The 14,274-nt window shown below is 42.8% G+C and overlaps 1 protein-coding gene across 14 annotated transcripts in view; it reads left to right on the top strand.

Annotated features, from left to right (window-relative positions):
- DNAH14 (dynein axonemal heavy chain 14) overlaps positions 1 to 14,274 on the top strand; it is a 477,343-nt gene that overhangs the window by 238,650 nt on the left and 224,419 nt on the right. For all 14 annotated transcript variants that reach the window (XM_053307834.1, XM_053307849.1, XM_053307840.1 and 11 more), the window contains 5 exons: positions 3,796 to 3,875; positions 7,318 to 7,489; positions 10,396 to 10,485; positions 10,742 to 10,876; positions 11,863 to 12,078. In XM_053307834.1, coding sequence (XP_053163809.1) covers positions 3,796 to 3,875; positions 7,318 to 7,489; positions 10,396 to 10,485; positions 10,742 to 10,876; positions 11,863 to 12,078 — 693 coding nt within the window. The remainder of the gene's footprint in view (positions 1 to 3,795; positions 3,876 to 7,317; positions 7,490 to 10,395; positions 10,486 to 10,741; positions 10,877 to 11,862; positions 12,079 to 14,274) is intronic.

Genomic DNA, 14,274 nt, shown 5'->3' with positions numbered 1-14,274 from the left:
GTGGAAGGAAACACTTCATTGAAACCAGTTTTTGGTTTGGTGAAGGAGCCGTTTGTGTGGAACACACAGCTTTCAGCTGAATATAACCCGATATGGAGGAAGATTGTGCCCTAATAAACTGTCTTCTATCTTAATGGGGCACAACTTCCTCCTTCTTCAGCCATGCTCAGAGGTAGAGGAGGAAGCAACAACAATGCTAGTACAGCTTGGGTAAAGAAAGGGAAAGCACCAAAACAGGAGAAGAAGCTACAGAAGATTAAGAGACAAAATGATCCTCAAAACCTAACTTTCTGCATGGCATTTGGTTCATCCTCTTAATCCTCATGCCCAACTGTAACAAAACTTTAAGTACATGTGTAATTTTTTTGCCCACATTCTTCCATATCTGTATTAGATTATAAGCTCTTTGGAGTTGGAACATTTCTATAGTCTATATTACTTGGTAAGGGTGTTGTGTGCAATATATATAGTATAAATAAAAATAGTAAGTGCAAAGGGGAGCCCCCCGCCCCACAATATCCTGTACCCTAATCATTAAATGGCAATGGCAATGGTAGCAGCAACTGAACATGGTCCAGTTTATCTTTATTTCTAACTTTTTGTATATTGGCTGCTGCAATATCTTTAATGCTATTTCTATAAAGTCATAAGCTTATTACATCCCCTTTTTGCAAGATCTGAGATGAAAGGCAAAAATCATTTTCTGTGTTAGACTGTTTATCTGACAGTCCTAATATTGATTGTGATAGTTTTTCCTAGCCTTATTAGCTAACTGTTCTACATGAATTTATTAAGTTTCAGTAGAACCTTCTTGTTTTCAATGACATCCTTTTCCACTAAATTGATTTGTGCTTATTCATAAATACCCATTTTGTTTTCTAGAGCTTCCAGTTTACTCCCTAGTCAAGAAGTCCTACTCTTTTATCAATAATTTCTATTTACTTTAGATTTTTATCATCAATATATTTCCAAGGCATCTTCATTTTATCTAAAAATAAATTCTATAATGCCTCTGTTACTGGCAGCAGTGAATTAGATCCTAACTTTACTCTTCAATAAAGGAGAGTTGCACTTATAAAAAGGGTCCTTTGAGCACAGCTCCCTTCTGTTTGTGAAGTGCAAAGTTAGGAGCCAACTTCCATCATTCTCTGGCCACCTTTGGACATAATGCCAAACCATAGGCGAGCAAGGCAGAAGTTTGGTTTAGTGGTCGTTTGAATGTGTGAAACTGTGGTTTCGTCACGAAAGCGACCCAAGGTTACAATCTCCAAGCCGTGAATTGAACCTTTGGTTTGTAGTGAGTTTTGCTGCTCATACCCCTACGTTTAGAGGCACGATCATGTCATCTGAATTTTGCCACCGCTGTAACCTGAGTTTCTTTGCTGTGGCTGATGCCAAAACCATAGAGAGGGTGGCTCAGACCAGCCCAGAAATACATCAGCTCTATGCCTGCTACACTTGTTTCTGGCTGCTTCTCTGAGCACTTACCTTGCCCCTATCTCTGCACTTCTCTGGCCATTGTCCCACAAAAGGGACACCATGTTGCTGCATCCCAAGCTTCAAAGCATGGGAAAGGGGAAAGCCATTTTGGGGCCTGTCCACTTTCCACTGTGTCTCCCCGCCCCCCGCCCCGCTTTGGCAATATGCAGAGAAAGAGGATCGGATGACAAGCTGGGCACTTTGTGGAGAGCTGTGCTCATAGGACCCTTTCTACGGGTACAATTACATAGTTCCGGTGGCACCATGAACTGGGCAACCCATTTGTTTCCAAACAAAGATGCCCAGGGAGTGATACCATGGGTCTGGATAGAAAGGCAGCCCCTGGAATACGTGAGAGACTCTGCTCTTTTGGGTGGGAGCAAATTAATAGGGGAGGGGGACCCAGCCCTTTCCCCTTGGGTGGAAGCATGCACTCTGTGCCATTACTCATGAGAAGAACCATCTGAATAATTAATAATGTGTGACGATGCCTCTTCTCCCAAAGACTGCTCTCTCATGAGAGTAGTAGGCCATAGAGACATGCATGTGGGTCAGAGGGCTCTTCTTGCCCAGCCCCATTGCAAATACATGAAAACCCCAGGGAAAGGTATCACTTCAAACAGCTTTCCAGGTTGTGGCAACTGGCGGGCAGCAGGATAGCAAGCACTCACTCTACCAGTCTGGTAGTCCCTTGTTGATTTTTGCCCAGAATGGCCTCCCGGCTTGCCAGGGATTGCTGAAAATAGGGGCTCCCCTCACCTACAATTCCCCATGGCAGTTGATCTGCATACACTGCAATGTTGGTCCAAGCCTGGGGAATATGTTCTAGGAGCCATCACCAATCTTGCCAGACTGAGTACACAGGGAAACGGACAGACACATGGAGTGGCCTGGACTGCCTGGGAGTCTCTAGGGGTTGTGTGTGGAGGGGAAGGCAAGGAGTATGAGTTCTATTCTTTAAACAGATCTACTGGGGTGGGGGACATCAGTGAGGCCCCCTATAATTGGATTCCCTAGCTCATAAAGGTGCAGTTCTATGGAGACGCAAAGCTTATGAATCTTCTGATCCTCCCAAGTGGACGCCACCCAGCCAGCAAGCTGACATGGGGACAGGCATGTGTTGGGGGTTCCTGGTGTGCTTTGATCGGGTCTGCCATCACAAGAGCATCCTTTGCTACAGTGGACCAAACCCCAGGATCCATTGCCCACCCTTAAATACATATTCCCTCCTAGCAAGTCATCATAGTCCCTCCCCAGAGTAACAGAATAATAGTGCCCCTCTCCACCCCCACCCCATTACCAGTAATCGTGCTCTTGAGAGGGTGTTGGCACAAGTGTTGTGCGGAAAATGGTTTGCATGCCATTTAAAGGATTTAAATGCCTTTTCCCTGCCAAGAGCGGGTGGTCCAGGATGAAAAGGTATGACTGCGCTGGACATTCCCCCTTGAAGATCATGGCCAATGGCTGCTGCCCTGCTAATGTACTGACGCACGCACTATGGAGCATGCTGGGATGTGGCCTCAGCAGACCAGGGAGAGGGAGGGGCTCCTCTGCCTTGAAACCAGAGGTTGCCCGGCTTGAGTTGGAAGATCGTCTGTGGAATTATTCCTGATTTCAGGATTTAACCTCAGGTTCATCAACCTGTGGCTTGATGTTATGTGTGAAGGTGGCCTCTGAGTCTCTGGAATCAATCTCTTTCACTTAATGGGTAGGAACCATTTGGCTTATTAACATTTATATTGAGATTCATTTGTATAAATATGTAGAAACAATGTAAGTTAGTAGATTTTTCCCAAAATTGTTGTTCACTCAAAGGTACAGGAATTTATCATCTTGTATCTTTGAAATGACAGGGATATGCACATGTGCAAACTCATAGAACACATACTCTTTCATATATCTCATATTCATGTTCTGTGAAAGAGTGAGGGTGTAGTGGAATTGCCTCTGCTAGCTTACATGTTTTGGGCTGCAAGAATTAAGATTTCGCCATGGATGAATAACGTGCAAAATATTTATCTTTGGACAATAGTGTCTGTGGTTTTCATTTTATACTCAGTACTTTTTGTGTGCTAAAGAGACTGGTTTTTCCCCAAGGGGTTTTAATCTCTGGAATGTACAAATATGGACTGGCTTATAATTGGTTGCTATAGGTTAATTTGAAAAATCAGCTCTAGAGATCAGCTAGAGATAATAGGAAGGATGTTTCTTTTACTCAAGTTTCCCAGAATTTTGCCAAATCCACCACCCCCTGGATTGAAAGGGGAATACTTGTAAGATCCATACAAAACCCATTTTTCTTACTTTGTTCTCTAGGATCATTATGATTTTGGCATGAGAGCCATAAAAACTGTGTTGTTGAGAGCTGGTCAGAAGATACAAGAATTAAAAATGCAGTAAGTAAGAGTTTAAATTTTCCTTATATTCATAAATGGCCACGGCCTCATACTCTTTATTGATCTGCGGTGACTTAAGCATAGGGTTTTAGAAGAGAAGGTAGCAAACAATCTGATGGGTCATGCAGTGGAGTCCTGTACACATTTACTTGTAATTCACACTGAATGGGTTCACACATAGCAGAGGCAAGTTCTGCCAGCTGCTGGTTCCTGGTGAGCATGCACTCCTGACACAAGCTGCAAGTTCCACTCCTGGTGTGACTTCCAAACTAGCTACTGACACATCTCCCAGCTGTAGTTCCCTCCAGAAACACAACCTCAGTCTATAACCAAGTTCAAATCTAAATTACAGAAGTCAGATTCTTGGGATGAGCTGAGGAACCCAGCATTGGTAAGTTCGAATGACATGCCAGGAGTGGAACTTGCAGCTTGTGCTAGGAAAGCATGCTTTTCAGGAGCCAGCGGTTGGCAGATCTTTACTTGCCACCGTCATATGTGAATTCATCCAATTCGTTCAATGGGATTTGCCCCCAGAAAGCATGCACAGGATTATTGCCTTAATTACCCACATTCTGTGTATTTCTCCTTGAATATCTGCATTCAGCACTGCAGATGTTTCTACTACATGTTTCTGCCTTGAGGGCTAGGCTTCTTACTTTGCTGTTTCTATCTGAAGAAACTATCTTGCAAAACATAAAATCCAAATTCTAGATCCTTGTCATGATCCTCATTGTATACACACTAATGGAGTATTGCACCTGTGCAGTTACTGTAACTCCTTGGAATGGAAGACTACAAGCTCCTCATGGTGCTCCAACTCTGCCACTGCACATCCTACACACCTGTTGGTAAACAATCTTTCTACCCATTTTTTGTTGGAGCTATTAGATATGCTTCTAGAAAATAATTATTTTAGATATGATCAAACAATATATTTAAAACAGCATGGAGTGTCAATGGGTAGCAGGGCAGCGCCTTCTATAGCAAATTTATGTATGTCTGCGCTAGAATCTAGGTACATCTTAAATCCATCGATCAATGAATATTTCTCTAGAATTAGTTATTAGGGAAGATAAGATACACAGATGACATTTTCATCTTGTTTGAAGATGAGGAGGAACTCTTCCAACAATTCATGATATGGATTGATACAGTAGACACACAAATCAAATTTACTAGTCACATAGACCAGGGATTCTCAGAGTTAGGTCCCCAGATGTTATTGGACTTCAACTCCCATAATCCCCAACTAAATGCCATTGGGGATGGGGATTATAGGAGTTGAAGTCCAATAACCTCTGGGGACCCAACGTTGAGAATTCCTGACATAGACAAAAATAACATACCATTTCTAGACGAAATGGTCACACAAATACAAGACAGATTTATTGTATCCAATTATTTTAAAAACCCATAGCAAAGGAGTAAGACAAAGCTGTATACTTTCTCCTTATTTATTCAACTTATATGATGAACATATACTGAGAGAAGCTGGATTGGAAGAAAATGAGCGTGGTTTTAAAGTTGGAGGAAGAAACATCAATAACCTGCACTACGTTGATGACACCTCTCTGATAAATGCGAATGTGGATGTTGTGCAAGCTCTAGTAATGAAAGTCAAGGAGCACAGTGAAAAAATGGGACTACGACTAAATGTAAAGAAGACTAAACTAATGACAACGGGTACAGCAACCAGCCTCCGAATTGATAATGAAGACATTGAAGTGGTGGATACCTTCTCCCTTTTAGACTGTCAACAGTAAAGGATCCAGCAGTCAAGAAATACTCTGCAGACTAGCACTTGGTAGGGTTGCAATGAAGGCCTTGGAAAGGATATTTAGATGCCATGACATGTCTATACCTACAAAGATTTAGAATTGTTCAGACAATAGTTTTTCCTGTGACACCTTATGGATGTGAAAGAAGAAGCAAGATAGAAAAAGTATTGACGCTTTTGAACTTCGGTGCTGGAGAAGACTTTTGAGGATCCCATGGACAGCCAGGAAAACAAACAAATGGATCATAGAATAAATCAACCCTGAATTTTCACTCAAGGTACAAATTACCAAGCTCAAACTATCAAACTTTGCACACATTATGCAAAAACCCAGCTCCCTTGAGAAGTCCATAATGCTGGGAAAAGTTGAAGGAAAGAGAAGAGGACGACTAGCAGCAAGGTGGATGGACTTGATTATGGCAACAATGGATGAGAGACCTTAAAGGCCAAGTTGAAGACAGATCATCCTGGAGACAATTTATTTATGTGGTCTCTAAGAGTCAACACCGACTTGACGGCACTTAATCAGTTAATCAAAGAAAGATCTGCTTTTCATTAGAAACCTGGCAGCTCTTACAACACCTATGAAAACTGCCCTAAAAGGATAGTATCAAAAAGATGCTTTCAATGCTAATTGCACTGTGCAAAAGACCAGAATCACTGGGGCTGTGGAAAGGTTTTCTGAATATGCAAGACTAGATGTACTTAAGTGGAAATATCTATGAAAACAAAAGGCTGGTTTTGTGCATCTTGTCTGTGCATCAAGTTTAAACATCAAATAGATAGACAATCTGGATAGCTATTCTACTTTAATGGAGCCTAAGGACTGAACTAGATGGGACAATGGCCTGATTGTCTGAGGTTCTTCTTCTTTTAGTTCGAAGCATCGATGGGGAGCAGGGTTCAGATCAGGGAAGCAGAGCTGTGGGAGAGATTGCTCAATTGCACTATTTTCCTGACCTTTCTTTCTTATACACACACACACACACCCCTGCTGGAAACCATATGGGCACAATGTGCTACTTTAACTTTTAAAAAACCCAAATCTGAGGATGATTCAATCTTGGATCTCCCAGCATCTCAGCCATTAGCTAGGGGTATGCACAAATAGTTAAGCACTGAACTGGTTCACCTCAAACCAGGCCAGTTTGGAGTTTTGATCCGAGGGGAGCTGTGAGAGAGGTAGTAAAATGGTCTGCTTACCTGCCGAGCGCGCTGCTCACACCACCCCTTGCACCACCCCTCACCACCCCCAAGCAGCTCATAGCTAAAGTGCGCATGCTCCTCCCTCCTTGACCAAGACACTCGCTTGACAGAGGCTCAGTTCTGGCCTCCACACATGCACAGTTGCAGTTTGCTTGGCCACGTCATTTGTGTGGCCATGCCATCAACATCAAGACCTTTGATGTAGAGGTGCACTTGTCAGAGGAGGCTTGTTACATGCATGGACGAATGGTTGCATTCATGCAAAGGATCCTTTTACGAGCTGAGCTCTTTTTCTGTTCCTTGAAAGAGCCTCTGGTGATGGTGCACTACTGCACCAACAGCCTTTATGCTAACCAATGATGACAGCCTCCTATGTTAGAGAAATATTAGAAGAATATGGAAATATTTCCAATAAATCACCTAAGGATTATTACTAGATTTCTTTTATCATTTGTCTAGCAAGAAAAAGAAAAGGATTTCTGTAGTGAAAGAAACTCTAATCATAATCAGCGTGTTGAAAGAAGTTAATTTACCAAAGTTTCTTACTGAGGATGTTTCACTATTTGAGGACATTTTGGCAGACCTCTTCCCAGGGATGAGTGTTGCAAAATTAAACCCCAGACGACTAGAGGTATTGAAGCATGCTTTTTCTTCTTCTTGGCATAATCATAATAAATAGAAAATACAATGCTTTATTTAGAAAAAAATATGTTAATAAGAATATTAGAATCTGATCTAGAGTGAGAAAGGATGATGTTCTTTGCCAATAAACTGAAGAAATACTATTCCCTGTTGGCGGGGGAGGGCATCCACGATGGTTTATCTCCTCCCATTCACTCTAGAGCCTGTGGGGCACTGCCCCTCCTAGATAACTGTAGGCCACGGTCCAGTCCTAATATGACCCTAGCAATGCCCCTTGCCAAAAAATGCCACATATAACAAGCATGCACTGGTGATTTATGACTTCAAAAACTGGAAGAGAGTGCTGGATTCCAGCACTCTCAGTTTGCTCACCTAGGATTTTGGTTGGGGAGGGAACCTACTTTTTAAGTTGTGACATGACAATTGCAGCCTCCATTTAAAGAATGATAGCTAGTTTGAAGAATAGGAATTAGGGATGTGCACAACACCGGTTCGCCCGGTTCGGTTCGAATTCGAACCGGGTTCGAACCAGGAGGGGGTGGTTCGGTTTTGGTTTTGTTCGAACCACCCCCTGGTTCAGTTAGAATTAGAAGCGGTTTGGATACCCAAAAATTGGTAGGATGGTAGCTGGCACCCAGGGGTACCTGTCACCCAAACCCCAAAGCAATCGGACACTCGTACGATTTTTAATGAATTTTTGAAAGTTATTTTTATTTTTTTCTCATAGGATATATTGGGACTCCAACCAGCCGGATAATTAGGATTGCAGCAAATGTATAGCTTCACGTCGGGGGGAAAGGGGTGTCGTAGAGTGGAGTGTGGTGGGTGGTAGTTCCTAGGGTGGGCAAGGAAGCTATCAGAATTATTTGAAAGGAATTGGGCAAAGGGATGATTTTTAAGTGATTTTTGAAGTTTATGCGTCTTTAAGGTTTTTCTCCATAGAAGCATGGAGGTGTCAGCAAATGTATAGCTTCACGTCGGGGGCAAAGGGGTGGCCTAGAGCATTGTGGGGTTGGTGGTAGTGCCAGGTAGGGGCAAGGAAGCTACCTGAATTTTTTCAAAGGATTTGGGCAGAGGACTGGTTTATGGTGAATTGTTGAAGTTTACACGTCTTTAAGGTTTTTCCTCATAAGGTATAATGGAGCTTTCATCAGCCCCATAAGTGCACTTGGGGGGTGCTGGGGTGGCCCAGAGCGAGTGGTGGTGTAGTGCACATAGGGTGCCAACCACTCCCATGGGTTTCTAACCCATGGGGTACAGGGTTCTGTTGTTTCTGAGGTATTCTGAGTGTAGATTCTATGATAGCAAAGGAGATTTTCAATGAGACACCATGAATCCACTCTAATTTGCTATCATAGCTTCATAGCTGATAGCTTCCTTGCCCACCCTAGGAACTACCACCCACCACACTGCACTCTACGACACCCCTTTCCCCCCGATGTGAAGCTATACATTTGCTGCAATCCTAATTATTCTCTATGAGGAATTCAAAAATACTTTAACAATTCACCAATAATCAGAGGAGTGTCCAATTGCCTTGGGGTTTTGTGGGTGGTAGGCACCCCTGTCTGTCTACCACCCACCCTGCTTTTGTGCCCCTAGGTGCTCCACAATAGGGGATATGGACTGGTTCGCGTCCCATTATACTCTATGAGAAAATAATTAAAAATAATTCAAATATTCATTAAAAATCGTAGGACTTTCCGATTGCTTCGGGGTTTGCATGGTTGTTGGCACCCATGGGTGCTCCACAATAAGGAATAATGGGCTAGTTCGAGTCCCATTATACCCTATGAGCATTTTTTTTTCAAAAATTCATTAAAAATCGTACGAGTGTCCAGTTGCTTTGGGGTTTGGGTGACAGGAACCCCTGGGTACCAGCTACCATCCTACCAATTTTGGGGTGTCCGAACTGGTTCAAACCAGTTTGAATCAAACCACCCCTTGGTTCGGTCCGAATTCGAACCTGCATCTCGAACCTGATGGCTGGTTTGGTTCGAATTTGAACCTTCGAATCACCCCGTTTCGCACATCCCTAATAGGAATATTCAGGGTGTTGCTAGGTACTTAAAGGATCCAGAGCCTGGACCCACATCCTCCTCCATTTTGATAATTAAACCTTTTCAAGTTCTCTGAAGGAATCCAGCACTGTCTTCCAGTTTTTGAAGCCATTATCATCAATGCATGCTTGTTATATCTGGCTTTCTTTTTTGTTTTTTTGGGTTTTTTTGCAAGGGGCATTGCTAGGATCATATTAGGACTGGACCCTGGTCTACAGCACTTTATTTTCAAATGTATCTTGAACTTTGTAATTACTTCTTCCAACAGCCTTGCCACTACACAAAATCTGGGAGAGGGTTACTACACATTAGTATCTTGTCCCTCATCTTTAAAAAAATGACTTTGTTATTGCACAACTATTTTAAACAGAGTTTAGGGGCTTAATGGTACCTTTTTAAGGGGGAGGTGAAATGACCTCCTTCTCCTGGGCTTTTGCCACTGCCTCATCTATTGAACCCAGCAGCTGGGTTGCTTCTGGGTGCAAGGGCCACCTGCTACCCCCTCAATTGAGCTTGGCAGCTGTGTTACAGCTGCGCACGAGGACAAGGGCTCCCTGCTGAAAGAACCAACCACCAGAGCAGCTGCTTTCCCCTCCCCTTTGCATGCAAATAGAAAGGGAAGGGACAGAGTGAAGAAGGAATGGGGAGAAGGTGCTTGGCTCCACCCTGCCCCCCATTTCCCATCACAAGCATATGGAGGGAGGAGGAAGGAGGCTCCAAGACAGAGGAAGTAGCAACAGGGAGAACCTGCTGGGCTAGATTTTTTAATTCCAGCCCAGACCACATTCCTGAAGTATCATTGTTAATTCTAATTCTTTCTTTTTTTTAATCTTAGGAGGCAATGTCTTTTGCAATAAAACATTTGCATTTGCAGCCCTTGGAAAGTCAGATAGAGAAGGTTATACAGTTTTATAACCAAATGATGGTAAGTGCAACAGAACATGCATTCACATGAAATTTATGGTGTTTAGATATGATGCAGAGATATACTGATCTATACTCCAGAGAGATTTTATATTATGACCATTGTTTTTCCATGTGGAACTGAAAGAGTGTAGATGGGTTTTTTTTACTGCACTTCAGTGAGATGAAAAGGAAATTGATGTTCCTAGTCTAAAAATGTGCACTTTTAATATTCTGGAGAATCTTAACATTCTAGGGCTGATCTTGTATCTTTTCAGGCTCGTGTTGGTATAATGCTAGTAGGCCCTACAGGTGGAGGGAAGACTACAATAAGAACTATTTTAGAAAAAACATTGATGATCTTACCATTAGTGGATATAGAAAGTGGCACAAAACTTGATGTTATTTTTCAGGTAAGGCATTACAATATTGTTTTAGTTTATTTTATTCATTAGTTGCTGGGCCTGTTTCTTAAAACCGCTATTCATATGCCAATATTCCTCATTTCTAACATGTACAAGTGCAAAACCAGCACAAGTGTCACCTTGGTCAAGTGCTTTTATGGTTGATGTAGATGATAATATTCTCTACTCACCATTTTGTTGTTAAATTATTTTTTTCTGGGGAGTCAGGGTGGGAAATGCTAAGGAACATTATCTCCCATTCATGATTTTTCACCTCTTGAATTCCACACACAGGAATAATTTACACATTTTTAATGATTTTGGACTTATATTGTTTACAGATGTATGGAAACATTCCATTATTGTACTGGACTTATATTGTTTACAGATGTATGGAAACATTCCATTATTGTACTGTATTGTATGCCCAGACAGTTTATTGGTCTAGTCTGCTCTGAATATTATAGCAATAGCAATAGCACTTACATTTATATACCGCTTTATAGCCGGAGCTCTCTAAGCGGTTTACAATGATTTTAGCATATTGCCCCCAACATTCTGGGTACTCATTTTACCGACCTCGGAAGGATGGAAGGCTGAGTCAACCTTGAACCCCTGGTCAGGATCAAACTTGTAACCTTCTGGTTACAGGGTGGCAGTTTTACCACTGCGCCACCAGGGGCTCTGAATATTATAAGACACTTCTGTTTGAATTCTGTCCAACTGGTCTATCTTATTGTTAATTCCTGGCAATTCTTATTTAACATCATTAATTTAAAAACCTGAAATTGTTCCAAAGGTCTTTAAATCTTTAAATAAAGGTGGAAAAGATTATTTAACTGTAGTTAATGTCAGTGTCACCCCATCTATGTACAATGATACTTTAAACTCCCAAACATTTTTGGTACAGATATGGAAAATTTTCAAGTATAAAATTCTAGTATAAAATTTTATTAAAATTTTAATTTTAAAAATCAGTCTTCTTTCCTCCTCAGAATGCTTCAAAGAGAGGCAAAGTAGACACCTTTATTATAAACCCAAAGTGCATCACTCTTGGTGAACTTTTTGGACAAACAGATCCTAGCACACTGGAGTGGTCAGATGGCTTGTTATCATCAGCAGTTCGATCATTTGCCAAAATTTCAGTCAAAAAACCTAAAAAGAAAGACCACAGTGCTGGTGGAGGGTGTGAAACGCAGGACTTCTACACTGTGAGTTCAGCTTTTTAAGAATTACAATGATTTTGTATCACACTGTATAGTCGAATTTGTTCCCTACTCTTTAAAATAAGGCATGTCATATTTTTGTCTCTGTCCCTGTGTTCACATGTGTGGCTACCAGTGTTCAAAGGTGTCCGGTGAACACAGCCTCTATGCATCCAGGGGACCTGGCATTCCCCACACACCCCGGCTTGCTGCCTCCATGGCTTGTCTCCTGCCCTGCTGCCCCTTTATTTTTATTTACTTCTTAAATTTTTCTATACCGCCCAAAACTTGCATCTCTGGGTGGTTTACAATTAAAATCATTTAAAACATTAAATCAATTAACAATTAAAATCATTTAAAACATTAAAACATTTAAAACCCAATATTAAAAATATTAAAACTATAAATCTAATTAAAACTCTGGATGAATAAATGTGTCTTCAGTGCCTTTTTAAAAGTTGCCAGAGATGGGGAGGCTTTTATTTCAACAGGGAGCACATTCCAAATTCCAGGGGAAGCAACAGAGAAGGCCTGTTCCTGAGTAGCCACCGATGAGTTGGTGGCAACTGCAGATGAACCATTCCAGATGATCTTAACAGTCGGTGGGGCTCATGGCAAAGAAGACGTTCTCTTAAATACCCAGGTCCTAAGCTTTTTAGGGCTTTATAGGTAATAACCAGCATCTATAAAGCCCTTGCTTTCACTGTTTGCCTTCTACCCTGCCGCTGCTTCTCACCCTGCCACTGGGTAGCCAGTTCATGCAGTGTGTGTGTGTGGTGGTGGTGGTGGGGTATTCCATGGCTTCTCTCCTTGCTCAAACTAGGAGAAAAGCCATAGAACCCCTCAGCACTGTGAAAACCAGCTAAGAAATGGAAGGTGTGCATGCACCCTGATGTCTAATCCGAGAGCATGCCCACCCTTCATTTGGTAGCCGGCAAGAGGTTCTGTGGCTTCTCCCCTTGTTCAAGTGAGAAGAGAAGCTATGGAACTCAACCCCCCGGCCACACACACACACACTGCTTCATAAACTAGCTACCATGTGGCAGGGATGAGGAGCAGCTGGAGGGCTGGTGGGGCAGAAGGAAAGCAGCAGGGGGGAAGAGTGGCAGGGGCAGCAGGAGCATCAGCAGTAGATTAAATAAATAAAATAAGTTTGGGGGCAATGCCTGTGGCACCACAAAAAAACAAAGAGGGGGGCAATGTTGATTTATTGTACACAGGCCCTTGCTGACCTTGCTACTTGCCTGCCTGTATTTTCAATGTTGGCTGCCAACAATAGCCCTGACGAGCAGGGCTCAATGTCCGACAAACCTGCCTTTCCTGAAGATCGCACTCAGCACAAAGAGACAAAGATGCTTGTGAATGAGTGGCAAGAGCTGAAGGTGACGATGTGTCTTCAGACAGTCCCCCAGGCTGGCCAGGCTTTTCTTTCATCCCCTCAGGCCCCTCATCACCAGGTCCAAGATGCAGTCAGAGGCAGTGGTTACCACAGGGTGCTCAGAAGCCTACAATCCAGCTCCTGCTTCACACTGGATTCCAAATGTAAATGAGTACGTGATGACTCAGCAGAGAATTTAGGAGACTCGCATCCTCAGAAATCCAAGGAGGTTGCTTCTAAGGACTTGGCATTTACAGAGAGCCCTGAGGTGGCATTTGAGCCCTGAGGTGGCATTTAGAAAGTGGCTACAAAAGATGGTGAATGAGGAGCAGGAAATGGTGGCAGAGGAGTTTTGTGAGAGGAGGCCCTCTATCGCTGCCTCACAATCCACTGCAAAGACAGTGACTGCCATGCAGGAAATATTCCCACTACAAAGATCCTCTCAATCCACACACCCCACTGTCAGCACAGTTTCTCAACCTGATGGGGTGGGAATGCAAAAAATGCCAGGCTCCAAGGTGCCTCACTACTCTGAGGGGTCAAATAAGACTTCCCCAACTCACTTACTGTGTTTAGGTGCAAGTTGCCCCGGGAGCTCTAGGTCTCTCTCCAACTCAGCCCAGAACTGGTCCAACCATCAAGGACTGCAAGCAGAATTCAAACCTGCTTAACCTTGGGAGACAGAACAATGGGGATGAGTTAGAATCTGAGATTTCTGATTCAGACAGGGAAGAGGACGAGTTGTCTGATGAGGCTTTAGGCCCCTCTTCCTCCACCTCACATCATCTGTTTGGGCCAAGGAATTAACAAACTTTGCAAGGCTG

Source organism: Hemicordylus capensis, chromosome 1 (genome assembly GCF_027244095.1).
Source record: "Hemicordylus capensis ecotype Gifberg chromosome 1, rHemCap1.1.pri, whole genome shotgun sequence".
Classification (NCBI taxonomy): Eukaryota; Metazoa; Chordata; class Lepidosauria; order Squamata; family Cordylidae; genus Hemicordylus; species Hemicordylus capensis.
This window is presented reverse-complemented; position numbering and strand designations above follow the sequence as displayed.